Raw genomic sequence first — 27,704 nt, 5'->3', positions numbered from 1 at the left:
CGGGGGAGGAAACCGGAGTACCCGGAGGAAACCCCCGAGGCACGGAGAGAACATGCAAACTCCACACACACAAGGCGGAGGCGGGAATCGAACCCCCAACCCTGGAGGTGTGAGGCGAACGTGCTAACCACTAAGCCACCATGCCCCCGGCTATTGAACATGATATAATAAATTATAATGAATTATAATTAATTTTCCTTTTCATCACTTTACATATACAGCAGAAATTCTTCACAAATTCTTCTACCGACGGTTATAAAGCTCTGACACTGGAGGTTCCTTCCGTAAATGTTTCCTAACAGAAAGTATTGTGGGTTTAACAGCTCTGCGTTTATTTGTTAAATTATTACTTTTTTTTTTTTACAAAAAACGCATCCAAGTCCACACAAACGAGTTGTTGCTATAGAAACTGCTATAAAAGGATGTGGTAGCTCAGTGGTTAAGGTGTGGGATGACTGATCGGAAGGTTATGGGTTCGAACCCCAGGTCCACCGAGCTGCCAATGTAAATGTATAATGCTGTATTGCAGTGAGTGCATTAACTGTCACCGAACATGGGTTGTCTTCACAGATAAAGAGACCCAAATGCAGGGATAACATAAAAATGGGATTTTATTAAAGGGTAAAAAATTACAAAGGGCTAGAAACAGGAACAAACCAAACAGGAGCAAACCAAAGACAACAAACAAGAGACAATGACTCAGCAAAAAATAGACACAAGACAACTGGTATAAATAAGGAGAACAATCATTGAAACACAAGGAACAGGTGTGCAGAGGTGGGAAGGGCTTAAGGATTAGGGCGGGGCTAACACAGGTAATACACAAAACAATAACAAAAGCACATGACACAAAAACTACCAAAATGTCCCCCTAGTGTCCAGGTAGGGAATAGTCCTAGCTATTTTTGACATTAACACAAACTTTTTAGTGGCTTTAGACCTATAAATCTTTTATGACATGACCGGTACTGCTGTCAAAGCTGCAGTTATAGAAAATGATTCATAACCTTTTCACCAGTCAGACTTGCAAATTCAGCAGTGGTTTGTGGTATAAAGTATCATTTATATAGAGATTAGTTTTGTAAAACTTTTTGATGAACGCTGACTTGGTAATGGATTCGAGTGTCGAAATCCCCAGGGTGGATCCAGTACCCACAGCTAGACATACGTGAACACTGGCAGAGCGTAATTAACACAAAGATTAACTGCCTTTGGCTGCGTATAAGACGTCAAAACCGCAAGAACACCGCAGGAGGTGATTTAATCCCCAAGGAGAGCAAGCACACTAAGGAAGACATACGCACCGACAAGCACAAAGAAGACGGCAACACATTTGGGCTCTGACAGATGGATTACCCAAGAACAAGCACAGACCGCTTTATCAGGGCAATGTTCAAACAGCATGGTGAGAAATAATAAATGTTCAGTTTTATTCGTTCTTGTTATGTCTTTTGATGTGTTAATGTTTATTCATGAAAGATTCTACACCATTGCCTAATGTAATTCAAATTCAAAGTTAGTTTGTCACATCGACATGTAATTACTATTCAATTACCAAACAACACGATTCTAGCTTTCCAAAAATTGTAAATGTAGTAAATAAACAGTCTATAAAAATACTAAGTCGCCACTAAGTACTAAGCTTTGGTGCTTGAATGATTATGTTGTCCCTGTTTTTCCATGCTTACTGTACACATTCACTGGGACTAGAACCTGAGGTATGAAAGCTGTGCATTAGGTTTAGAAAAGAAAGTTTTTATATGTTTTGCCCTAGATGTTAGCGAATAAAAAGAGCCTGTCTCCTGAAACCTGTCTCCAATTTCTTAGTGCAGTTAAGGGAATTAATGTGAGGATTTAATCCCGCTAAAGCGACTGCTCACTAATCAGAAGTGACAGAATGAATACGCACTGCTTAAGAGATAAAGGTAGTAACATGCTGCATTTCCAGGATGCAAATAGGATTTTGAACACCAGCCTGTGAGGAGAAACCACTAGTGTTTTGTTATTTAATGTAAGTCCAGTTAATTTATTACCTTTTTCAAATTTACACACAGTGTCTTTAACTTTGTAATTACGTATAAGCATGAGCAAACAATAAAAAAAACAGAGTATGCTGTTCCAGCAAAGAGTTATTATTTATCTGAATGTTTAAATACATTTTTGTGCTTTTTTTCTGATCATTGCTAATTGTTCACTGGATTGGAATCGCTGCTTTCAGGTCATCCTGCAACTCTTCTCCAGACACTGATGGCTTACGTTGAATAACAATAAAGCATACATCTTTCCCCTTAAAGAATCTGAACAGCATCTTAGGGGGTTTTTACACCTGGTCACTTCATGCGTTTTCTGTGATCCGATAGCTATCCGATCGTAAAAAAACCAGGTGTAAATGCCCTTCGAATAAATGCACTTCAGGAGGTGGTCTGGGACACGTTTCAGATGAAACTGGACAGGTGTAAATGCATGTGGTTGTTCAAGCCACATACGTCAGTGTTGGCTCCGATCTTTCACCCAGGTGTCTGGTTGGGTCTTAAAATGCACTGCTGCCGCCAGCGAAAATGCAGCAAACAGTAAATGCTGTTTTTTTTAACAACCGCATACACCAAAGTGTGTTCCATTTCAATTACCCCGGAAATGAGGTAAAATATATTAGCATATTGGGCGGGAGTAAAAAGATCGGATCGATATCCAATTCGCCGAGACGCATTTATGTGGACTAATGTAAATGGAACAGTTTAAACAAATCAGATAGCTATCGGATCAGAGACAACACATGAAGTGACCGGGTGTAAAAAGGCCCTTAAATGCATACTCAGATAGAGGGCAAGATGCATTGTTGTTTTTTTTATACAATCAATCAATCAATAAAGATAAAGTATGTTCAAGAAGCAATGCCAAAACAATGCAGTCATTTCTTGTAAGGTTGAAGACAGGGCTGTGGGATCTTGGACGGTGAAATACTTGGACGAATGAAAAATATAAACGCACAATCAGAAATATGAATCTCAATAAACTTTCTGTGTGTGTGAATCAGCTGTCCAGTTTATCTTTAAAGGAACCCGAGAACACAAAGCTGGTGTATACCATGAGAGATCTGCCTCCCAGAACAGGACACACGTTTCCTAGACGAGAGATGCACGTGATGGACAAGGACCTGGGCGGAAGAACTCGTTCCCACTCCCCTGACACACCAACTTTCATGCGTCGAGTGAGAAGGAACCTGCAGGGCTCAGAACCAGACCTGCTGCACCGCTGTCACTTCACTTCCCAAAGCTCTCTAGAGTCTCCGCTTAGTCCTTCACGAGCTAAGAGCCCCTGGAGTAGACTAGATCCTTATGATTCTCCTGAGGTAACGTTTGAAATCTTCAAGAGAGTTTTACATCAAACTTTTAATATGTTTCTTAACCTGTAATTATTCTCTGTAATTATTTTAAGGATCAAGATAAGGAATATGTTGGATTTGCAACACTTCCCAGCCAAGTGCACAGGAAATCTGTGAAAAAAGGCTTTGCCTTTACACTGATGGTAGCCGGTGAGTTCACAGCATCTCAGAGTGAAGTGAAGTGAAGTGACATACAGCTAAGTATAGTGAGCCATACTCAGAATTTGTTCTCTGCATTTAACCCATCCAAAGTGCACACACACAGCAGTGAACACACACACCGTGAACACACACCCGGAGCAGTGGGCAGTCATTTATGCTGCGGCGCCCAGGGAGCAGTCGGGGGGTTCGGTGCCTTTCTCAAGGGCACCTCAGTCGTCGTATTGCCGGCCTGAGACTCGAACCCACAACCTTAGGGTTAGGAGTCAAACTCTCTAACCATTAGGCCACGACTTCCCCACAATATTGAGTGAATATTAAATAAGAAAGATCGCATTTCTTTCTCACTCTCATTTTCTGCCGCTTATCCGAACTACCTCGGGTCACGGGGAGCCTGTGCCTATCTCAGGCGTCATCGGGCATCAAGGCAGGATACACCCTGGACGGAGTGCCAACCCATCACAGGGCACACACACACACACTCTCATTCACTCACACAATCACACACTACAGACAATTTTCCAGAGATGCCAATCGACCTACCATGCATGTCTTTGGACCGGGGGAGGAAACCGGAGTACCCGGAGGAAACCCCCGAGGCACGGGGAGAACATGCAAACTCCACACACACAAGGCGGAGGTGGGAATCGAACCCCCAACCCTGGAGGTGTGAGGCGAACGTGCTAACCACTAAGCCACCGTGCCCTCCGATCGCATTTCTGAAGATATTTTATTAATACATACTTCTTTGTAATTGTTTTAAAAAATTTATCTAGGGGAGTCTGGCTTAGGAAAGTCCACATTGGTCAACAGCCTTTTCCTAACAGATGTCTACAAGGACAGGACACTGCTGAACGCTGAAGGTACATCAGAAAGGTTTCATATGTAAAAATACTGTCGTAAAAATAAGTCGTACACGATTCTGTGACTTCTGTATATATCTGTTATAGCTATTATTTCAACAAATAAAATATATTAGATTCTGTTGTTCTCTGGGGAAAAAATATTTAAAATGGATTTGCAGCAGAATCCTAATTAAGAACTATGAAATACTGTGTATTTAATGTGATTTCCCTGTATACAGAAAGGATCAGCAAAACAGTGGAAATCACTAAACATACCGTCGGTATTGAAGAGAAAGGTGTGAAACTCAAGCTCACCATTGTGGACACACCAGGCTTTGGAGATGCTGTCAACAACACTGAAAGGTGATGATAGACTATATACCCCAAAGACTTGTGGACACCTGACCATCATATCCAAACTTTTACAAAGATGTAAGCACACACATGCATACTGTAGGATGCCTTTGTATTCTGTAACAATTCAATTACATTGGAGGCCCAAACCTACTCCAGCATGAAAGCCGTGTGGTTGAAGTGGCAGAACCCATATGTCCTGACTGCACCCCAGGCCTCCATCAGTGTCTGATCTCACTAATGCTTTTGTGGCTGAATGAACACAATGCCCCACAACCACGCTCCAACATCTTGTGGTAAGTCTTACCAGAAGAATGGAGGATATTATAACTGTGATGGACATAATGGTCAGGTGTCCACAAAATTATGTCCATGTAGCGTATAGCAGGGGGTAGCCATTTTTTTAACATGGTTTTTATACACCTGAAAGCTGGAAGCCGGTTTTGGATTTTGTTGACCATCAGTTTGAGAAGTACTTCAGGGACGAAAGTGGGTTGAACCGCAGGAACATTCAGGACAACCGAGTCCATTGCTGCCTCTATTTCATCTCACCATATGGCCATGGGTAAAAAAAAATAAATAAATAACATAAAAGCGGAATTGAATATTTTAAGAATTTATTACTTAATTATTAAACTCATTACTTTATCTGTTTATTATAACTGTGTCTCCAGCCTCAGGCCGGTAGACGTGGAGTTTATGAGAGCTCTACATGAGAAGGTCAACCTGGTGCCTGTGCTGGGTAAAGCAGACTGCCTCACACCACTGGAGCTGTCACAGAAGAAAACAAAGGTGCGCATGTCACCATCTTGTTTCAACAGTGTGTGAGATTTATGACAGCGTGGCTTTAACGCCCTGCTTCCTCCAGATCCGAGAGGAAATCCAGAGGTTCGGGATCAACATCTACCAGTTCCCTGAGTGTGACTCGGACACGGACGATGACATTAAAATCCAAGATCAAGACCTGAAAGTGAGAAAAGCATTCGTACTTTTTTTTTTTAAAACATTTTGTATTCTAGGGGTCACGGTGGCTTAGTGGTTAGCACGTTCGCCTCACACCTCCAGGGTTGGGGGTTCGATTCCCGCCTCCACCTTGTGTGTGTGGAGTTTGCATGTTCTCCCCGTGCCTCGGGGGTTTCCTCCGGGTACTCCGGTTTCCTCCACCGGTCCAAAGACATGCATGGTAGGTTGATTGGCATCTCTGGAAAATTGTCCGTAGTGTGTGAGTGCGTGAGTGAATGAATGAGAGTGTGTGTGTGCCCTGCGATGGGTTGGCACTCCGTCCAGGGTGTATCCTGCCTTGATGCCCGATGACGCCTGAGATAGGCACAGGCTCCCCGTGACCCGAGGTAGTTCGGATAAGCGGTAGAAGATGAATGAATGGATTTTGTATTCTTTTTCTTCTGTTGTTTGTTATTAATTTAAGGTCTGATCTGTCTATTATGTGCTCTGTTCTCTAAAGGATAGCGTTCCCTTTGCTGTGGTCGGCAGTAACATTCTTGTCGAAATCAAAGGCAGGAGAGTCCGAGGCCGTGTGTATCCTTGGGGTGTGGTCGAAGGTATTACATACTGGAGCTGTGCACATTTCACATTTCATTTTATTTCTAACGCTTTGCTTAACTGACTAAACCTTTAACGAGCACGAAGGTAAATCTGACACATATCTCGTGATCGATAATCGAAGTTTGTTAATGCGTTAGCAAAAAAACTCAAACTTTATTCAAACTTAGAATAAAAACAAACTGAACAAAAAAGACTTGACAACAAAAGCAGCTTAAATGATAGAAAATAAGTGACTGAACAAATAGGTTACAATGTACTATAGCAACAAATCAGATGTTTATTACATTTCTATATTTCATATTTTGGCATTGTTTCTACAGTATTAACGTACACAGGGACTTGTGTCCGTAGTATTAACGTAAACAGTCCTATTCCGTTGGAATAATTGCGATAAATGGGATGAGATAATAATCCTGACTCGAACGCAATCTTCTCCACTGAACATTTGTCACTGCTGAAGCTTCAAATGTTTAATCACATACCCAGTTTAAAATAATGATCCCATACACAGTGCACTACTGTACATAACTCTGTTGATGATATGTACGTTTTTAGTGGAAAATCCCGCCCACTCGGACTTCCTGAAGCTTAGGAACATGCTGGTTCGTACCCACATGCAGGACCTAAAGGACGTGACGCAGGAAACCCATTATGAGAACTACCGCTCTGAGTGCATCCGGAACATGACACGCATGGTGGTCAGAGAGAGAAAGCTCAGGTCTGCACACAGCACACAAGAGGTCACTCTCATAGTCACACACTAAAGATCGAAGAACTTCCTAACACGAGGATGTCCGGCACCTGGAAAGCTTTATTTGGGAATGCGATCTAATTAGTAGCTAGTAACTCTTCGACGTGTAATCATTTCCACCATGTGCACCAATTTCCACCAGGAACACAAACTGTTAAACCCAGTGACTCAGTGAGCCGTTTAGAACGATAAATAGTCACCGGATCGAAGATCAAAGACGATTCGTCGCATTAACGACTTTTAATTGGATTGATTTTGCTTGAAACAGTGTTTGGCATATTTGCAGTGGTATTCAGACTGCTTAGCAGATGATTAAGAGATACGAAAATCACTAGCTCATGAAATTAGCCATGCCTGGATTCTTTGTAGGAACAAACACATTCATTCTAATTAGGTTAAATCTACAGCCGTGTTCGTGTACGCCAGCAATAATGTAGGGCATTAGAAGGTTTCTAGAAAGATCCACAGACGTTACAGATAGTACCACGAATGCGAACGTCTCGTTCTTCGCACGTATTGTTATTATTTTAAGGTTGATTATTTTTTTGCACACTTTTTACCTTTTGTTTTGCTGATTTCTTTCTCTATTCATGGCAGTCTGTGTAAATATCTGAGAGAGAGCAGTACAGACTTACCTCTGGTGCCTCTGGACGACGAAACCGAGCGGCTCATTTGGGAGAAAGACGAGGAGGTAATAAAGCTTTGAAAAGGTTCTAAATGAATTGAGACTGTAGTCATAATTAGTACTTTAGCAAAAAAATCGAACCTAATAAATACAAATAAAATGAAATTTAAAGCTGTGTGTAGAAATAAGTCATATTTTATTACAAACTGATAAATAATGCAAATGATTGAATAAATTAGTGATTTGGCTGTAACTCTCTTAATTAGTCTTTCACTGTGTCATCACCATCATCATCATCATCATCATCATCATCATCATCATCAGTTAATAGGAACTAGATTCTGAGCTCCTACATCAGATTCTATTGCATGACATTGTATTGGATTCAATGGCATCAATATATAAAAATGGAAATTTCTCCTGGACGCCTGGACTTGGAGCTCCGATGAAGACACTGTATACAGTGTAATACAGCAGGAATATCCAGATGTTGCCATCTTTCCTTTAGTCTTTGTAGATAGTACACTATATGGCCAGATGTTTGTGGACACCTGACCGCCATGCTCGTGTTTTTTGAACGTTCCAAGTCTGAGGTGACTGTAGTGAGGAAAAACTCCCTTAGCTGGAAGAGGAAGAAACCTTAAGAGGAACCAGACTCAAAAGTGAACCTCATCCTCGTTTGTGTGACACTCTAGAGTGTGATTATAAACGGTTATAAACACCAGGTAGTGTTATTATGAACAACGTCCTTCCTAGTCAGATACAGTCTGACAATTGATGACAAAAAGATGTCATCAACAACATTGATGAGGAGGTTGTTGACCTCAAAGTCCACATGGAGTTAGCCATCTATCTATTGTGATGGTCAGATACATAAACCTTTGTCTATATGGTGTATGTAAGTAGTAATACTGTAGGTACGGTTTAAACTGGTGTTTAACTGGTTGTCCTTCTATCTGATTTGGTGTGTGTGTGTGTGTGTGTGTTTTTTTTATGTGCAGCTACTAAGAATGCAAGAGATGCTGCAAAGGATCCAAGACCAAATGCAGCATGGAAACTGAAACAGACGGAGACATATCCAGTCATTCATTTGTAAAAAAATTAATTTAGAAAAATAAATAAATAAGTAAAATAAAATCCTGGGATTTTTTTAGCATGCAAAGTCGCTTGCGTATACATTTTATCCGATCACTCTCTCACTCATTCATCTTCTACCGCTTATCCGAACTACCTCGGGTCACGGGGAGCCTGTGCCTATCTCAGGCGTCATTGGGAATCAAGGCAGGATACACCCTGGTCGGAGTGCCAACCCATCGCAGGGCACACACACACTCTCATTCACTCACGCAATCACACACTACGGACAATTTTCCAGAGATGCCAATCAACCTACCATGCATGTCTTTGGACCGGGGGGAGGAAACTGGAGTACCCAGAGGAAACCCCCGAGGCACGGGGAGAGCATGCAAACTCAACACACAAGGAGGAGGCGGGAATCGAACCCCCAACCCTGGAGGTGTGAGGCGAACGTGCTAACCACTAAGCCACCATGCCCCCTCATCCGGTGATCAACATAAATAAAAAAAAAAATAGAGAATACAGGACAAATCATTTTGTAAATGTAAGATTTATTATGAATAGTCATTTCTTTTAATTACTCTAGCATATTTCAACATTATTACTGTTTTATTTCATGGTGGACAATTAGATTTTAATGCAGCCCAAAATGTACAGGCGATATATAACTTAAACTTTCTCCATAGGGAAAAAATGCAGATTTTTATATATGTATATATAATATCAATGTTAGAATGAGGTCTAATGGTCCCCACCACATCATACAGTATTAGACATGGTCCCGAAAAAAATAAAATAATAATAATAATAATAATAATAATAATAATAATAATAATGAGGGGATTGATGCTAAACAAAACAAAAAAAAAAATTGCGATCTACATGCAAAAAAATCAGGCAACAGTGTAATCCTCAAATACATACACGTATATGTGAATGCGTGCATATCCATCACATTTATATATACACATACATAGACTTTAAAAAAAAAAAACTACTCCTTTTTTTTCTGTTACAAAAGGGTGTGTTTTTTTGTTTTTTTTTATTTGTTTTTTTTTTTACCGAATATAAAGCACCGCATGTATCGTTCTATTTCATTACATGAAAACTCTTCAATCGGTCGTCAGATTCAGGGGAAAAAAAAAAAAAAATTCACATCTAAAGTGGATATAATCACATGGATCATCTAGGTGTATAAATCGAACCCCCAGACTTGATTATTATTTTTTCTTTTGAAGGAGACGGGGGCTGTAAATTAAGAGCAGGGTATCACAGTGTTCTGGTTACATTTGATAGTACGTAGCAATGAGACACAGTACGTCAGAGCATCGAATCCGCTTTAGCAGAGTTTTTCATTTTGTAGTAAAATAAAATAAAAAAATAATAATAAAAAAAAAAGGTTTGTAGGATGACTGTAAATATATATATTAAAAAAAAGGACCACAAGGAAGCAACACGAGGAATGTGTCATGTGAGTGTTACATGGTACATGGTACATGGATGCTATTAGGTTTCGTCGACGTACAGACAGCTGAAGTGGACCATAAATGAAAGGAGTAAAATAAAGAAAGAAAAAAAAAAAAAGAAAAGTCTTTGAAGAAATGTCCATATCGTGAAAACCTCCTCCAAGTTAGCACGCGCTCGCACACAGAAAAAAGAAAAACACGACCGGGTGACGATCAGGTGGCAAAAAAGGTGAAAAAGAAAATTCAAAATAAACACAAACTCTCCCATACGGTATATTGACATACATACGACAGGTCTAACTAGCGGAGCAACGTGAGACTGCTTGTCTGTAGATGTGAGTCACGTGTCCGGTAGAAGACTTCGGAAACTTAGTGGTATACACGCGTGGTGAAGAAATATCGGCAACACAACAGTAATGGAAGAGGTGTGTTTCTAGGCTGACTGCTTGATTATGTTTCGAATGTTTCAGCGCTCTCCTGGTTGCTGAATGCCTGCGGCTGACATCGTTGAACAGTCCCCTCTGAAAAATCACAGCAGGACCGTGTTTAAGCACCAGAGGGCGCTGTTAGACTTGTACATAAGACAGGTTAGGCACTTCTAGATGTCCGGATTATCGAATTGCCAGCCCAATAATCGATCATATTTTCTGATAATAATGCAAAACTTTGCATTCTCGTTGATCATCTGATTTCTGTGTCTGTATTTTTTTTTTTTAAACATTTCTAAAAAAAAAAAAAAAATTTGTTTCATGACTGTATGTGAAAGTGATGCCTGAGACATTTAGGTTAACGAAAGCTAATCAGTAGAGGAGGAGCAGGACCGAAGGACGGAGAGGGAGTGAAAACGGACACTTTGTTTCCGACAGCCATCGTTTCGTGATTTGAAGGTTTGCAAGTGCATCACGTGTTTCTCGTTCAGTCTACTGTACGTGACGGTAGACCTTTCTGTGATTGGGTGACAAATTCCTAACAAAATCCTGTGCTCTTCTGACCATTCGGATGTTCTTCACATGCCACACACACACACACGCACACAAACACACACACAGACACACACACAAACCTGCATGTCTCATGCTAGCTTAAGTGTGCTGACAGGAAAAGGCGGTACAGTCACCATTGTCACTGGGTTAAGCACAGCCTGCCCCACAAGACCCGCATGATGGTGAGCCACTACAGCTGTGGGTTTTCCCACCACGGCGCCCTGCTGCCCCACTGCTGCACCATTGACGTGGCTGTGGCTCTGGGGGTGATGAGCCAGCGTCTGTGTAATGTGGCCCAGAACTTGCGGCTGCGAGACAGCCACCGTCTGCGGGTAAAGGGTCACCGGGTGGACGGTTATGTGCCCGATGGGTTTGGAAGCAGTCGGTAGCACGTGGTTGACCGCCTGGATGACGGAGGCGTGAGACACGGAGGCGTGTGCGATGACGCTGGGTTGAGGCGCGATGGCCGTGCTCTGGGGTTGTGGAGGGTTGGTCGGTTTGTGCTGGAAGGCAATGTGGGAGGGAAGGATGGACGGAGGAGGAGGAAGAACGGGGGCGCGTTGCTCAGACAGTGCAGGATGACATCCCAGGACTGAGGAGCGGGATGAGGGCGGGGCTCCGTCTTCGGCATCCTGTTCGAAGTTGTCTTCGCCTTCTGCAGAAAGATGAATAAAATGGATTGCTGAGATTTTCTTAATGGTAATTAATACATTTACATTTAATACAGTGCAGCATTTATCCATACAGTATAAAAAAAAACGAACCTTCTCACATTACATGTTAGAAGAAGAAAAAAAAAATAAGACGACGTAATCATCCACCATAGATATGTTCTGATATGCAACTTCCGTCGTATTTGCCCTCAGAGGGTATTTGCCCTCTCACTGGCTACGAGCGGATTTACTCACAGGAGAATTCTCACTGGAAATTTGGTATGCAGGAAAATCCCTGGAGTAATTTGAACCACTACGGTCTTATTTGTGAGGAATTACTGCACAAATTCTAGAATTGTACTAATTTCCATTGCATATTTTCACACCCATCAACTCGTTAGAACGCAATCCATAATAAATGAATAACGATCCAGTTGGACCTAAAACGAAACGTTTGACCTGCGAGAACATTTCCACACAATCGGATTTAAAGCTGATCTACGAGACAGAACATGTTTCCCAAGACTGAAAGATAATAAGCCAGCGCATTATTAAGCGCGTCTGAGTGAGTAACGACGCGGTACCTGACGCCGTCGATGTGGAAGCCTGGTCATCTTCAGGCTGGACCGTCTGCCGGACGATGCGGTCGATCTCCATGATGTCCATGCACTGACTCAGGTCGTTCTTCAGCTCGGCCAGTCTCTGCTGAGTGGCGATCTTCTCCCTCGCCAGCTTCTCCATCTCGTGCTCGTATTCCTTTTCCTTGCGCTTTAGCGTCTACGTACAAAACATCGAAACGTTTTTTTTTTTTTTACATTTTTTTAAATTGTGAAATATTCTGTAGATATTCCTGGAGTAAAATGTATTTAATTACTATTGTCTCTGTATTGAATGCTACTGCTTTTATTTATTACATGAAAAAAAAAAAAAAATACAGATTAAAAATAAAAAACGTTTGGCAATTTTTTGTTTGTTTTAAATCATTGTATTAATAATGTTTTTAATAATTTCCCCGTGTCTGTCTGTCGTACTCGGATCTCTAACCGGGCTGCAGTTGCATGTGTAGTTTATATTTTGTAGTGTTTTACAAATAAGTAGTTTGCTAATAGTTTAGTTCTAACCGTATAAATACATTTTGGGTTATTTACACTAAAGATCTTTCTGGAACATTGTGTACAGGCATTATATTGTTATCGGTGTGCTTCCTTTGTTTATTCTCTTTTTCCTTGTATTTCCCCAACGAATCTCCGCCTCTTCGCAACATCCTGTCCTGGGAGGAGTGGGCGTGGCCCAAAGGGATTAAATATGGCGTTCAGTTCGGTTTCAGCCAATCGGCTCTTCGATAGAAAACCGGCCTGGCCGCTTGAGTAAGAGTTTTCAGCGTGGCCGTGTCAGCTTTGTGTTAGTGGGTGTGTCCTTTCCTGGATGTCATAAACGCTGATCTTTAAAAAAAAAAAAAAAAAAGTGTGTGTGTGTGTGTGTGACGTGTGTTTTTATCTCAGGATTTTAATCACAGTATTTTTATATTTTTATTTATTTATTTATTTATTCATTCGTTTTCTACTGCTTATCCGAACTATCTCAGGCGTCATCGGGCATCAAGGCAGGATACACCCTGGACGGAGTGCCAACCCATCACAGGGCACACACACACACTCTCATTCACTCACACAATCACACACTACGGACAATTTTCCAGAGATGCCAATCAACCTACCATGCATGTCTTTGGACCGGGGGAGGAAACCGGAGTTATTTATTTATTTATTTATTTATTTATTTATTTTAAATGCAGACTACAAAGTATTCCTAAAAGTTCAAAAAGGTTGAACGAAAGCGAGACGCTGAGAAGAACGGGTGCAGGACAAATCCACATGGTGGCCAAGTCAGGAGAACGTACAGCACAGGAGAACGAGTGCCATGCTTCCAGCACTCATCCACCCTGAAGTTAATCATCATGCGCTTTTCTAGCCTAAGGACCTCTCCAAGAGCTCATACAGAATAGGACAGGACCTTTTCTTCTTGGCTGTGATCCCGTTCTGCATGATGAAGTATTTCCTTCTGGAACAGGAAGTCAGAGTGACGGCGTTTACTACCGAAGAGCTACAAATCAAACTTATAAAAAGATCGACAGATCGACGTAGATGTGCTTTTTTTTATTCCCAGGGTCCTAGAGAGCGTTTAATTAGACGATCGCCGAGATTCGAGGAACGAAGCAGGAACATCGTAACAAGAACAACGACGTAACTTGAAGAAAAACTTCTAGCTATAGTTTCAGATTAAGGATGATGACACCTAAGGGACAGGTACAAATTCTCTGAAGCGGCTAATTTGAGTTCAGGGCTGATTTCAGCTACAGGCGCGTGCATTTTTGGAAGGGAAAAAAAAAAACCTGTATGTTTTACAAAGCTGTTTAACTTGGCCAGATGTCAAAGAGGGAAAGAGTAAGTGACAGGCGCAAACTCCAGCCAGTTTACTCCTTCTGCGCCAAAACACCGCGTTACGACACGACCGTGTTTACACGACGATGTTTACACGACCGCGTTCAGCCTCGCCGCTTATGAATTCTGGGTATGGGAGACACCTGACAAGATCCGAGCAAACAATTTCCACTCGTGGAAAAGACAAATCAGGAAGTGAACAAGAAAAACAAGAAAGTGTGATGATGTCATGGTTTGGGGGGAAAATGACATAACTGCTACACAAGTCATATTTTTGTACAGAAGGTTTTATCTGCCCCTTCTGCATAAATGAGCTATTAGGCTCCCATGATTGGTTAATGAGGCTGTGATTGACAGGTGCATGTGTGTGTGAGAGAGAGAGAGAGACAGAATGCCACCCTTCATGCCCCCCCCCCCCCTCCAGTGTCACCTCCGACACCATACAAGTGGCCAAGAAACTGCGTGCAAACGCTACAAACAAACGGAATCCATGCGAAAAAGAAAGAAGGATTATATATTATTCGAGGTAACGTGCGGATGGTCGAGTAAACACGAATATTAAGGGAATGTGAAAAGCTGCCGCAGTGCGAGAGCACAAGGAGTGTGTGTGCGAATGCAGCTTGATCCAGGATTAGTGTGATTTGACTGTCTGGTCAGTGAATCTGCCATGAGCCTTTCTCTAAAAGATACACACACACACACACACAAACAACACACACCACACACAAACAACACACACCACACACAAACAACACACACACAAACACACACAAACAACACACACACAAACACACACAAACAACACACACAAACAACACACCACACACACACACACACACACACAACACACACACAAACACACACAAACACACACAAACAACACACACAAACAACACACACAAACAACACACACACACACACACACACACAAACACACACACACACACCCCACACACACACACACACAACACACACACACAAACAACACACACACAAACACACACACACAAACAACACACACCACACACAAACACACACTACACACAAACAACACACACACAACACACACACAACACACACACACACACAACACACCACACACACACAACAAACACACAACACACACACAACACACACACACCACACACAAACAACACACACACACAAACAACACACACACACACACACATTCAATTCACCTAAACTCTTAAAACCCATCTTTATAAATAAACACAGAGTGATCACAGGAATAGAGAGAATAAATCACAGGAATGTTAACCTCAGGAGCTAAAGCACCAGAATTGTGTTATTTTATTGTATATTTTATTTTTATATTTTAAACAAGCGTTAACATCTCGGTAATAAAGTGAACGACTCGGTCTCTTCAGTGCTGCAGCCATTATTTTGTAGCAATATAAAAAAAATCCCTGCGGCTCTGATGCCCGTCTCAGTCTCGTCGTTTACATCCGAATGCAAAAGCGCTCAACTTATAAATAGCGTTTCTTAATTAGACTCAAACGGTTCATTCGTTTCGTCCAGTGAACTGCATGAGCTTCAGACCGAAACGCGTCGTCTGGCTAATCTTCTTCTTTCTGGTTGATCCGTCTTCCTGTTTGGTTTTAAAACCAGCCGCTTCGCTCACCCCGGGGTCTATTTTTAATCCGCTCACGTCACGCTATCCCTGCTTTATGCTCCAAAAATGGCAGCATGCTTTCTGCAGGAACCGTCTCAGGATCGCGGCTCAGTTAGAAACTTTTCCGGAAGCAAAATGTCAAGAGTAATGATTCCAGGAATAGAAAGCAAATGAGCTTGTGATTTTTTTTTTTTTTTTTTGTGTAGAAGTATAAAAATGTCCTCAATGATCTAGAACATGTTGAAGGTGCAGATGAAAAGTTTGGACATTGTGCCAAAGCAGGGACGAAGCGATATAAAGTTCGATACGAAAGCAGAAACGTAGCGATTCCTGTACGGAGAACTCGTACCGCAAATATCTAACTTTTAAAGTATTTAAATACAGTTTATTTAGTTACTGTCAAGGTTCTCGTCACTGCTGCTTTCAGGCTTCGGGTTCATTAAGATTATCGCTAATAGTGCTGACGGTAAGAAATACATCAGGGGTCGCTAACTGGTGCGCGCAAAATCTGTAAGTGGACCAAACTGACCCAAAAAAAACAATAAAAAGGTCTATTAACGTTCACTGGATCAAGCCACAAGGCAGTGAGGAAAGAATTTTCGCAGATTTTCATCTATACAGTATGTCAGTACATGACTCCACCTCTTCCACCTGATTAGTGATGACACGGCGTGAACGGGGAAAAAAAGATTGTTTACTATCATTAAAACAAGAAGTGATGGAGAAGTAAGCGTTCGTTTTCGTCAGTTCAGAGTCGGTGGCGCTAGTCACGTGAAACACCGATGAGAAATAAAACGTTAAGGAATAGCGAAGTTAAAACCTGTCCCGATTCGGTCGTGTCAGTCGTCAAACTCACTCACTCACTCATCTTCTACTGCTTATCCGAACTACCTCGGGTCAGGGGGAGCCTGTGCCTATCTCAGGCGTCATCGGGCATCAACTCAGGATACACCCTGGACGGAGTGCCAACCCATCACAGGGCACACACACACTCTCATTCACTCACGCACTCACATACTACGGACAATTTTCCAGAGATGCCAATCAACCTACCATGCATGTCTTTGGACCGGGGGAGGAAACCGGAGTACCCGGAGGAAACCCCCGAGGCACAGGGAGAGCATGCAAACTCCACACACACAAGGCGGAGGTGGGAATCAAACCCCCAACCCTGGAGGTGTGAGGCGAACGTGCTAACCGCTACGCCACCGTGCCCCCTCGTCAAACTTTATCCTATATATAATCGAACGTACAGACTCAAAGCCAAAGGCGTCGCTCGAGATGTCTTCAAGTCCGACAAGTCGAGTCTTTCATACGAGTCGTTTTGCCGTAAATGAAATCTGACTGTTATTATCATCACCACATCTACATTACACTGAATATCCCAACTGAGAAGGTTGAAGTCTGAGCGCAGCGGCAGCTATGATACAGAGTCTCGGAACAGAGAGGGTTAAAGCCCTCGCTCAATTGCCCAAAGGTGGCAGCGCTGGGGCTTGAACCCCAACCATCTCATCAATGACCCAGAGCTTTAATTTGACCTTGCTGTAACCTTGAACCTGTTTATCTGCTAATCTGTATAAATCCTACAAACATTTAACAGCAGGTGCTAAAAACATCAGTCTGAGGTAAAAATGTGAGGTAAAAATGTGAGGTAAAAATGTTTACATGTGTTTATGAAGCGTCTCATCTTTATAAAAGTAGTGACGTGAATCAAAAACTAATTATAATATATTAAATAAACGAACAGAATATATTATAAACCCTTCTGTAATAAAGTCTTATCCCTGAGATAAAAAAAGGGACAGATTTCACGCACAGCTTAGACACAATGACATCATAAACGCTGCATGGGTGACTTTTGAACAGGAAGTGAATGAGTGTCTTGGGTCAGGTCACGTGAGTGCGACCTCATCTAGATGTATGTAAATCAGCTGTGCTGACTGATCTCAGGTCAGTTGCGACTTGCTCTGCCTTTTGTCTTCCAGCTACCGAGTATCGCCGGGTCCCGCAGGATATCACCACGGCAACAGCTGGAACCCGCCGCAGTCTCCCTAGCAACGGAAGAGAAAGAGAGCGGCGTAGCGACAGAGGAGGGGGCGGAGCCGTAACGGCAGGGTCGATCCCATTGGCTGGTGCAACCTCTGCCTTGTTCCACTCCGACACCTCTTAGACGCCCACACCCCAGCACTCCTCCACCCTTCTTCTGTAATTACAGTCGCCCCTCGTGTTCTCTCTTTCACTACACAGACACTTCGCTTGTCCTCGTTTTCCAGCAGATTCATAACGAGCCTCTATGATGATAATTAAAGAATAGAAAGAACGCCAGCGAGATACGAACGACTTCCTAGAACAGCGACTCGAATCTGAGAGGAGGTTTGACTGCTGCGGTGAAAAAAAAAAATGCTACGTTAAAATTTGTCAAAAAAAAAAAATTTAAAAAAAACAAACAAACAAAAAAAAAAAACAATTATAAATAAAAATAATAGCCTTTCTCTCATGAAGTCTAGAATGCTTCTGCTACTTCTTGTGTAGTAAGCAGATTATTTTGGCACAAAACACACAGAAGTAAAATACAGACTTTTCTCTTATCAAGTTCGTCTTTCCGTGCTCTCGCTCGCCCCGAAGGAGGCTGCAAGCTTTGAGTCGACGCGCCAGTAAGCATGTGCTACAGAAGAGCAGGGTGCAGCAAAACAGAGTCTGGCATACACGTAGCCAAACGGGTGGGGAGGGATCGAGGGGAGGAGTTTGTCTAGAGCTGCCACTGACATCAGCGGACTCGCGCTCGCCATGTGCTCGGGCCTCACGTGGCCTCACAGGAAGGAGGGGGGAACAGGAGGCTTGGTGTTAGTACAGGAGGATTCGAAGTAATTGTGTCACTGCGTGGCCTATTTCCTTGCACTTCGAACGTGAAGATTTCCTCCACTACGTTGCACGCGAACGACAACTACGTTTAAAAGCATTCGGTAAAAAATAAAAACGTTTTATTTATTTCTTCTAAGATTCTATCGACCTTAACCCGACGTAGCAGTTAGCCTTCGTACGGATCTACAAATCGTTTTCAGCATGCACGAAGTTGACCCAGAACTTCAAACAACAAAAAAAATCAAACCAAAAAAAAATTTTTAAAAATGCAGAGGAACAAACGGACATAATGACTAAGCATAATCTCTCAGTGAGGATGGAAACAGGGCAGCGTGGCATATGCCCACGACACTTTTCTGCCAAAAGCATGCAAGCGCTGTGTGTGTGTGTGTGTGGGAAGAGAGGGAGAGAGAGAACACGAGAAACAGAGAGCGATAGTGATTTCATCACACTCCCGCAGTCCGTTACGAAAAACTCAGAGAGAAAGCATTTTAAATCTATATTTAAAATACGTTTCTTTTTCCAAATCGCCTGCTTGCGTTTCGCAGTTTTTCTCCTTAAGCCTACATTTCTTTGTGTTTTTGCTAGACATAAAACCTGAATCCTGCCTTTTCAAGGTGCTTCAGGAAAGCACAAACACTCTGACCCTGAATACTCGTCCCACCCACTGCGTTAAACAGTAACCTTTACAACAACAAACTTCCTGAATCCAACCACGTCCATGGATGAAACCATGTCAGGAAAATCTGCTAGCGAGCGCACACGCGCACACACACACACACACACACACACAGGATCGTAGTATCCGTGTGCTGACAAACATACTAATTATTGCAAATAAATATTACATATTGCATTTTTAAGTTACACTTCCTCATGAATCAAGTCTTCCTCAAGTTTTCTTTTCTCTACAAGGTCAAAACTGCGAGACGTTCCTATCCTTACTGGAACATCTGATCCGGAGGATATAAAAACATACCCACACATCACTTTATCCTAAAACACCAAAGCAAATAAACCGTCTCGGAAAACGGACTCCACCGGTTTCCATCTTGCAGGTCTTTTACCTTCCGTGAGACGGCGTCTAGGCAGCTTGAATTCCGAACAAAACCCACTAACGCGTGTTAACGAGCTACTCCTGGTTTCGGGAACCGTTGAGTTCGTACCTGGATGTAGCGCAGGGCGCTTCGGAGCACGCTCAGATTGGACGTCTTCTTCTCGTCCACGTTGGGGACGTTTCTCTTGAGGGTCTCGAAGCATTCCTTCAGATGCGCACGTCTAAAGCAGACACACAGAGCTGGTCATAAACCATATAGTTTCGCCGAGACGGTTACAGGTTACATGGTTATAGCTACGGTTCGTATGTTTACGAACCACCGATTAGTTTAGCGATTAGTTTTACGTCAGATTCGAGACGTTATATAATGATCAGAACGGCAGGCTTGTGCGATTCTTGTATCGATTCTTGTATCTTTCTGGCTCACTGCAATAAATTACGGAATTGTCCAGAACCTACAGCCTAAAAAGATAAAGAGGGTGAGAAATTTCACATTTAGAGAGCATTCGCCATTTAAGAACAAACAGAAAGAGCGTGATCGTATTATTAGCTGTGGAGTCGGGCTCAAGCTCAAGAAGACTCTATGGTGCGTTATTACGAGATTCTACAATAATGCACACACAAAGAAAAAAACTGTGCGGTTTCCATATAAAAAAAAAAGAAAATATGTACAAATTTGTTGTCTAATATCTTCAAAGCTCAGGGTGGTAGAAAGTGTCTGAGCTCCGCCTGGCACGGGATGATGTCATCATCATAACGCCATAACGACACTTCTAATGTTTTTCTAATGATCTCCTTCCAATAAGTTAATAATGATCGATAATTAAAGGTGGGGTCTGCGTTGTTTGAAAGCCAAGGTTGACATTTGAAATCGCCATAAACAAACACGCCACTTACCCAAATGGGTCCCACCCCTGTTTTGATAGCTCCGCCCACACATACACCAGACAAGTATAACCCAAGTATAACCCGGACAGGTATTACGGCAGAACCTGCTGGGCGGCCGGCCGAGGGGATATTTTTATCAATAAACGGACACAATGAGTAATACTATGGTAATACAGGTGTGTTTTTGTAGTACTGTGTGTTGTACCGTGAAAGGTTTAACTCCGTTTTCACGCGGAAGACGACGTTCGACACCTAGAACCTGAGGCAGAGCTAATGTTAAAGGCAGAGGTCGTAACGTTGGAAACAGAAGACGGTGCGTGTTCGTATGTTTCAGGCACAAAAGTGTATTGATTGATTTAACATTCTGAACTTTAATTGATAGAAAGCCGTATTCTGTAAGTCCTACTTCTTGCCTTATCGTAAGCCTTTCTTCGCTTTCTTTCTTTGTTTTTATCCTCCATGTCAATGTTCTCACTCTCTCACTCATTTTCTACCGCTTATCCGAACTACCTCGGGTCACGGGGAGCCTGTGCCTATCTCAGGCGTCATCGGGCATCAAGGCAGGATACACCCTGGACAGAGTGCCAACCCATCGCAGGGCACACACACACACACGACGGACAATTTTCCAGAGATGCCAATCAACCTGAGTACCCGGAGGAAACCCCTGAGGCACGGGGAGAACATGCAAACTCCACACACACAAGGTGGAGGCGGGAATCGAACCCCGACCCTGGAGGTGTGAGGCGAACGTGCTAACCACTAAGCCACCGTGCCTCCCCCCATGTCAATGTTAAAACCGCTTTCTGCTAATGTCACACATGCGCACTGAACACTCTCTCCACCGCATATTGACAAGACACGCCCCTTTCTGCTCATTGGCTACACGTTAGTTTTGTTTTTGTTTTGTTTGGCGGCCCGACTCGGTTTTCTGAAGCATTTCCCAAACAACGGAGACCCCACCTTTAATTAATCCTGAGACACCAGCAGGCATGAGCGATGATGAGTGAAGGGGGCGGGGCTTCATGCCAAACTTTTCTTTCTTTCTTTCTTTTTTTTTTTTATTTTTTAAGGGAATAGGCTCTTTTATGGGAATTTATGAGTGATAATTTTCACCGGTTTAACGTACCTACAGTTCTTCGGGTCTGGAAAGGTAATGCAATCGGAGAAAACGTCTTGATGTAAGGTTTATATCGAAGCATTTCCTGACAGCTGTAGCCTGGATAAAAGCCCTAACTCTGTATAAGCGCTGGAATCTCTGAAAGTGTTTATACGACAATGTGACACCATAACGTCACTTTTATCGCTTTTCCTTTCACACAGGTTCGTGTCCTACAGCCGTGAAGTTTAGAACGGCTTCTATTCCTTTTCTTTACCTAGATAATTCCCTCGACTAGGTCCAGTTGTTATGAAAGTTTAGCGCAACGTTGCTTAAAGCGAAGGCAGAATGTGTGGAACAGATATAGAAGTAGAAATAACTCACCTATTCTTTTCTAGCTTATTGTGCACCTCCCTGGTTCCTGCTCTGTAAGCACAATGTTGATGCATTTAGGTTAGAACTGAAGCTGCATATGAGCAATATAATCCAAGCCACTCCTATATTTATAACCTTTCTGACCACCGCACATTTACTGCACAATGTTCTGTGCCTTATTATCTACCTTAGCCTTTCCTGTGAAGCAGAACATATGTAATTGCATGGATATAAACGTGAAGAAAAATGTAACCTCACCCTCCGGGTCGCCTCTTGCCCTCCAGGCCACGGGTGTCCTCCAAGGTTGCGCCGTTTGGCCGGGCCGGTTGTGACACGTGGTTCTGAGGCTGTGTGAGAGCAGGCTGGGCCAACAGGGCATGCTGGGGGGTGATGACGGGCGCCGGGTACGGCTGCAGCAGGGCCTGAGGTTGCTGCTTGGGACTGGTTCCTGACTGAGGCAAGTTGCTGCCTTCCGCCTTCACGTGGGGGATCAGCGGTCGATGCTGAAGGTGCTGGAAATGCTGATGCTGCTGCTGTGAGGGAGAGTGTATGTCCTTCACTACATGGTTGAGTAAAGGAGCACCTGGAGGGGATAGTGCTGTAGCCAGAGAAGTTACCACCGGTATGGGGGACGCCGTATGGAGCGCCGATGTTGCGGAGTTAGCAGAAACCACAGGGATTGGGATGACTGCGATTGGCATGGGTGGATGTAAGGCAGGAACTGGGGCTGGGGCTGGGACTGGGACTGGTGGTGGGGCTGGAGGGCGTGGCTGGTGGTTGTGAGGCTCTATTCGAGCCTCATCAGCCCAGATTGTGTGATTGACCTGCGCTGGCTGGATGGACGTGGCAACGATTCCGGAGCGTTTGGGTTCTGCTCCACGAGACAGGACGGTTTTTTGTCGTCGCTCATCTTCCTCTGGAAGGAGAGAAAAGATTAGAGGATTACACCGATGCAACCAGATGAGAGCGGAGACACACACACCGAGATAAGAGATAAGATAAGATAAGAAAAGGCAGAATAGAACGACCAGGTGGGTTCGAACTCATAGGAGGGCTACGATAACAAAAATAACAACTCTCTGCAGTTGTGGTGAACAGAAACGCATCTCAAAACGCAACCTTCACCACGGACGAGCTACGAAAGCAGACGAACAACGTCACCTGGTCTGATGGGTTTTTGCTGTGATTTGAAAATGGTTTAATTTGGAGATTCAACAACATGATCTGTGGAATGATCTTGTATCGACAGTTCGGGATGGTGTTGGTTTAATGGATTGAGGAGTATTTTCTTGACACCCGTTGGGCCGCTCGATATCTCGATATATACACACACACACACACACACATACAAATACTTCCTCTTTTCGCCTACGACTATTGTGGTAAAACTGTAAAACCGACTAAACCACATACCAACTTTAGGCCCGACATTTAATCCCAGTTCAGCACGTGGACCTCAAGCAATGCACTGAAAGAAGAAAGATGACTCCTCTGCTACCAGAAGCATAATAACCGTGGAAGTTTCAAAACTGGTAAAGCAGGACTTGTTAGTCAGCAACGGCTTCGAGTGTTAGGAGTTGAAGTTTACAGAGTCGTATCCGATCCCATCAGGTGGAAACTTTGTTCCAGACAGTTACAGAGCGCCGAGACTGGAGACTCCTTCCAGAAACGTTACGTAAAAAACATCTTTAGAGAAAGCGTTACCGTATCGACGAGTAAAGGTCAAAAGGTGTTGTTTTAGGTCAAATAACAACGCAAAGAATCGCCAACGTTAAGGCGTTAGCGTTATGTTCGTTATTATTTTGTTATTGTATTACATATTATTCATATACTGTAAACTGACATTTTATTGTCAATTTATTAATTTTTTATCGTTTGCCTGGAGCTGTTTTTTTTTTTACATCAACACAGTGAAGCTGTTTCTTGTGACGTTGACCTTCATTCGCTAAAAACCGCAGCATCCACGTGTGAGTTAAAGTGTCCCCTAACATTTTACTTAACAATGGAGTCTTTACCCCACATCACCTGTGTAACGGACAGCGAATCGATGGCTAGGAGCTGCCTCGTGTTCTTAAAACAATATATCATGAACATTCCATGCTTTCAGAAGTTCTCCTCAGAAACACTTCTGACAAAGCATAATCCAGGCTTAGGAGAAAAGCCCTGGGAGGTGTCTGACCTAGAAACCGGCACCAGAGTCCTGATATCGTACGGCAGCATGCAGAGAAAACAGAGGCTGCGTTTCATCTGCAGGTTCTTCAATTGGTCTGTTTACACTGATTGACAGACGGAGCTGTAGAGTAGACGTTAACCAATGGCTGAGGGTTCCTGCTTTTGTTCTGCGGGTTGGATTTTAATAGAGGAAAGGGGGAGGGGATTTGTGAGCTGCCCAAAGCACATTTCAGCTGATGTCATTAGCGCTATGAGACACGAGCTGTGATCCGCTGCTGCAGAGCCTACGCTCACAAAAAAAAAAATAGAAAAGAAAGAAAGAAAGAAAGAAAGAAAGAAAAAGGGGCTGCTAATGCGGTCGAGTGCGCGAGGAGACGGTTGCCATGGATGCAAAGAGACCAACACAGAGGCACGTGGGAATCCTTGAACAACGTCAAATTAGGCTGGTACCAAGTGGGTATCCAAACCACGACTTTCCCCCCACACCTCCGTCCTGCATCTCAGTTTCACAAGAACGAGGCTTTGGGGATCCTGAGCAAATTAAACACTGAGAAAATGCATACAGACTTAAAAGTACGCTACAAAGTATTTTTCCCCCTTATGTTCTGAGACACGCAACGTCTCACATAACACCGCTCGGCGTCGTGTGCGGCTTTTTTTAGACTGAGAATCATCCAAACAGCGGAGTAGAGCTACTACATCCCCCAGACGGCGCTCCCGTTAATGAGGTCTAAAAGAGAACGATAGCTCGAGGCTCTCGAATAAGACGTTAACAGATGGACGGTGTTGTGAGCAACAGGACAAACACTCTAGAGGAGAACACAGCTCTTACTGGACATGTGTTTCTGGCACAGCAGTGCCTGGTCTCCTTATAAAAGATTACATAGACTACGGTGAGTCAGGAAAAAAAGCCCGTGCCAACAGGACACAGCCATTTAAGCTCGCCTGCTCACTCGCTCCCTCCCTCCCTCCCTCCCTCCCTCCATCTCGAAAAAGCACGCACAATTACTCACACATGCGGTCTGGAGCACAAACAAAGCAAAGAACCCACGCAAGCTTGCACAGCCATACACTCACACAGTGTACCATATAAAGACCACTGATTATTCATCTCTTAGGCAGTGCATAAATACCGTTCTCTCGTGTGTCGTTATACGCACGAGGCTTTTAAAAACACACGATCGTTTCAGACACCTTTCTGCAAAAAATGTCAATAAACTCAAAAATTTCAGAATGCACATAGAAACATAAAAGGTTCACACAACGTGAACCTTTCGGCCAAGATGCCGAATCCCTAGGAATCATCACGGGAGACAGGACAACAAATCGCTTTGCGCATCTGAGGCTTAAAGCGTTCAAATCCTCTGAGGGAGAACGAAATCAGACGCAAGAATCATACGTCACGCATTCAAATCAGCCGCGTTACGGGCCGAAGAGAAAACAGACGCTCGAACCCGGACCGGCGACCGAAATAATACCTCACCATGTATAAGCATAAACTTCTCTCTGGTTAAAGTTTAACCAGGTTATAACGTTTTTGTGCTACGAGGCGTTACTATTGACACGCGACCACGGCGAAGCGTGAATACGGTTCATATGATGATGATGATGATGTTTAAGAGCAGAAAGACAAAAGCTGGGACATTGTTGTCCAGGTTCCCTGAAACAGTCTGCAGTTTATTTTACAGGGAGTTTTTCCTGAGATTTACATTTAAACTGGAGGAAAAAGAAGAAATTGTAGTTGCAGATCATCAGACGTGTCACTATGCAGGGAAACAGTGCGTTATATAACGTGTGCGTTCAGGAGCCTGGAGGCTGGAGGGAGTTGCCCTACTTCCCCACGTCGTGACACGCGGTGGGCGGTCCTACACGCTCGAAAGGGGCGGGGACTAACCGGTGCGCACGTGGTCGCAAGGGGCGGTCGTTCAGCACGCGCTATGCACCGGGAGGTGTGGTGCGCGTGACACGTCACCTCCAGCACGGAATAACAGGGAGAAAAAAAAACACGGAAAAAAAAAACCCTTCTGCCAGATTGTTGATAAAATACACACATAGAACCGACCGGGTCTTATAAGGGGAGGGAAAAAAAACACAACGAAGCTCACAGAGACACACGATCATGAAATAGGAAGTAAGGCGAGGAGTCACGAGGCGATGTCATGCTGTAAACACGCACGCACGCGCGCACACACGCGCGCAGTCGCCACCGCCCAACGCTAAAGCATTACGACATTTCCGAACTCAAAAACAAAAAAGGGTCAGATAATAAGGATAGTGTTTTTTATTATTGAGAAATCTAAAACTTTTATCGTAATTTACAGGTTTTTAAGTGCGCACGCGCGCACGTGTAACCCGATTTCTATATGCATACATAAAGTGCGTGCGTGTGTGCGAAGGAGAGAGACGGTGCGTGTGTGTGCGAAGGAGAGAGACGGTGCGTGTGTGTGCGCGCATATATGTGTGTGTGTGTGTGTATGTGTGTGTGTGTATATATATACACATGTGTGTGTGTTCACCCACCCACTACGACGGGACTGCGCGCGCGGACTCACCTACTAAATATAGCAGGGATTTTAACCCGGAAACCGAGCAAAGCGAAGCGCTCGCGCGCATTGCAACTACTGAATAATATATAAACGTGTGTGTTTATGGACGGTGTTGTGAGCAACATATACATAGGTGCAGTAGGTGCTGTTAATGTGTGCTGCAGAATTTACACCATGCACACAGAAATATATATAAACATGTCATTTTTACATCCAGTGAACAAACACACACACACACACACACCTCCACCTTACCACGTGTAATCTGTTGTTGCTGGGCTTGCCACTCCAGATATCTAGCCGCCTCCAGCAGTGTATCAATACTCATGTCGTCCACCGAGCAGACACAGTGTCTTAAACACACACACACTCACACACACCGCAGGCTGCGTGTCTGGCAATTGACCGGATCGTTCACGTGCACTGAGCTTTAACGATCTTTGGTTAAATAAAAGAAATCGCTCAGCCCTTCCCAGAAAGCCTCAGACGAGCTTAACTCGACTCGCAACAAGATGGCGATGCGAGTAACAGAAAACACAACAGAGTGGACGGCGGCATAGCGAACAAGCCCCGCCTTTTCTGTCGAAGCCACACCCATACGTACTATCGGCTCTAGAAAACAAGGATAAGGATTCGGAGTAGGAGTCACAGACGTCAAAAAGCTCTATTACTGTCCAATAGAATCTTTGTAAACATTTGGTGTATGATTTTATATCCAATATTAACGAGTATATTCTTTATATGCTCTAATTATTATTAGTGTACCAATACAT

At 43.4% G+C, this 27,704-nt stretch overlaps 2 protein-coding genes across 5 annotated transcripts; one reads left to right on the top strand and one right to left on the bottom strand.

Moving 5' to 3' along the window:
- Positions 1 to 1,287: 1,287 nt before the first annotated feature.
- septin4a (septin 4a) lies at positions 1,288 to 8,773 on the top strand. Of its 3 annotated transcripts, XM_060890417.1 has the most exons (13): positions 1,296 to 1,405; positions 1,711 to 1,718; positions 3,035 to 3,349; positions 3,436 to 3,532; positions 4,318 to 4,404; positions 4,626 to 4,749; positions 5,171 to 5,305; positions 5,415 to 5,532; positions 5,609 to 5,710; positions 6,203 to 6,299; positions 6,859 to 7,021; positions 7,652 to 7,745; positions 8,681 to 8,773. In XM_060890417.1, the coding sequence occupies exons 1-13, from the start codon at positions 1,348 to 1,350 to the stop codon at positions 8,738 to 8,740; spliced, it is 1,458 nt and encodes a 485-aa protein (XP_060746400.1). In that variant the 5' UTR covers positions 1,296 to 1,347; the 3' UTR covers positions 8,741 to 8,773. The 3 variants fall into 3 exon arrangements, with proteins under 3 accessions (XP_060746399.1, XP_060746400.1, XP_060746398.1); XM_060890416.1 differs by lacking the exon at positions 1,711 to 1,718 and having other exon boundaries at positions 1,288 to 1,405; positions 3,056 to 3,349; XM_060890415.1 differs by lacking the exons at positions 1,296 to 1,405; positions 1,711 to 1,718 and having other exon boundaries at positions 2,985 to 3,349.
- Positions 8,774 to 9,290: 517 nt separating this feature from the next.
- Positions 9,291 to 27,492, bottom strand: mntb (MAX network transcriptional repressor b). 2 transcript variants are annotated; one of them, XM_060890413.1, is made up of 6 exons: positions 27,187 to 27,491; positions 22,472 to 23,129; positions 22,223 to 22,264; positions 19,961 to 20,072; positions 12,443 to 12,635; positions 9,291 to 11,860 (listed from the first exon to the last, which is right to left on the bottom strand). In XM_060890413.1, the coding sequence occupies exons 1-6, from the start codon at positions 27,257 to 27,259 to the stop codon at positions 11,295 to 11,297; spliced, it is 1,644 nt and encodes a 547-aa protein (XP_060746396.1). In that variant the 5' UTR covers positions 27,260 to 27,491; the 3' UTR covers positions 9,291 to 11,294. The 2 variants fall into 2 exon arrangements, with proteins under 2 accessions (XP_060746396.1, XP_060746397.1); XM_060890414.1 differs by lacking the exon at positions 22,223 to 22,264 and having other exon boundaries at positions 27,187 to 27,492.
- Positions 27,493 to 27,704: the final 212 nt, after the last annotated feature.

This window comes from Tachysurus vachellii, chromosome 17, assembly GCF_030014155.1.
Source record: "Tachysurus vachellii isolate PV-2020 chromosome 17, HZAU_Pvac_v1, whole genome shotgun sequence".
In the NCBI taxonomy this organism is placed as follows: Eukaryota; Metazoa; Chordata; class Actinopteri; order Siluriformes; family Bagridae; genus Tachysurus; species Tachysurus vachellii.
This window is presented reverse-complemented; position numbering and strand designations above follow the sequence as displayed.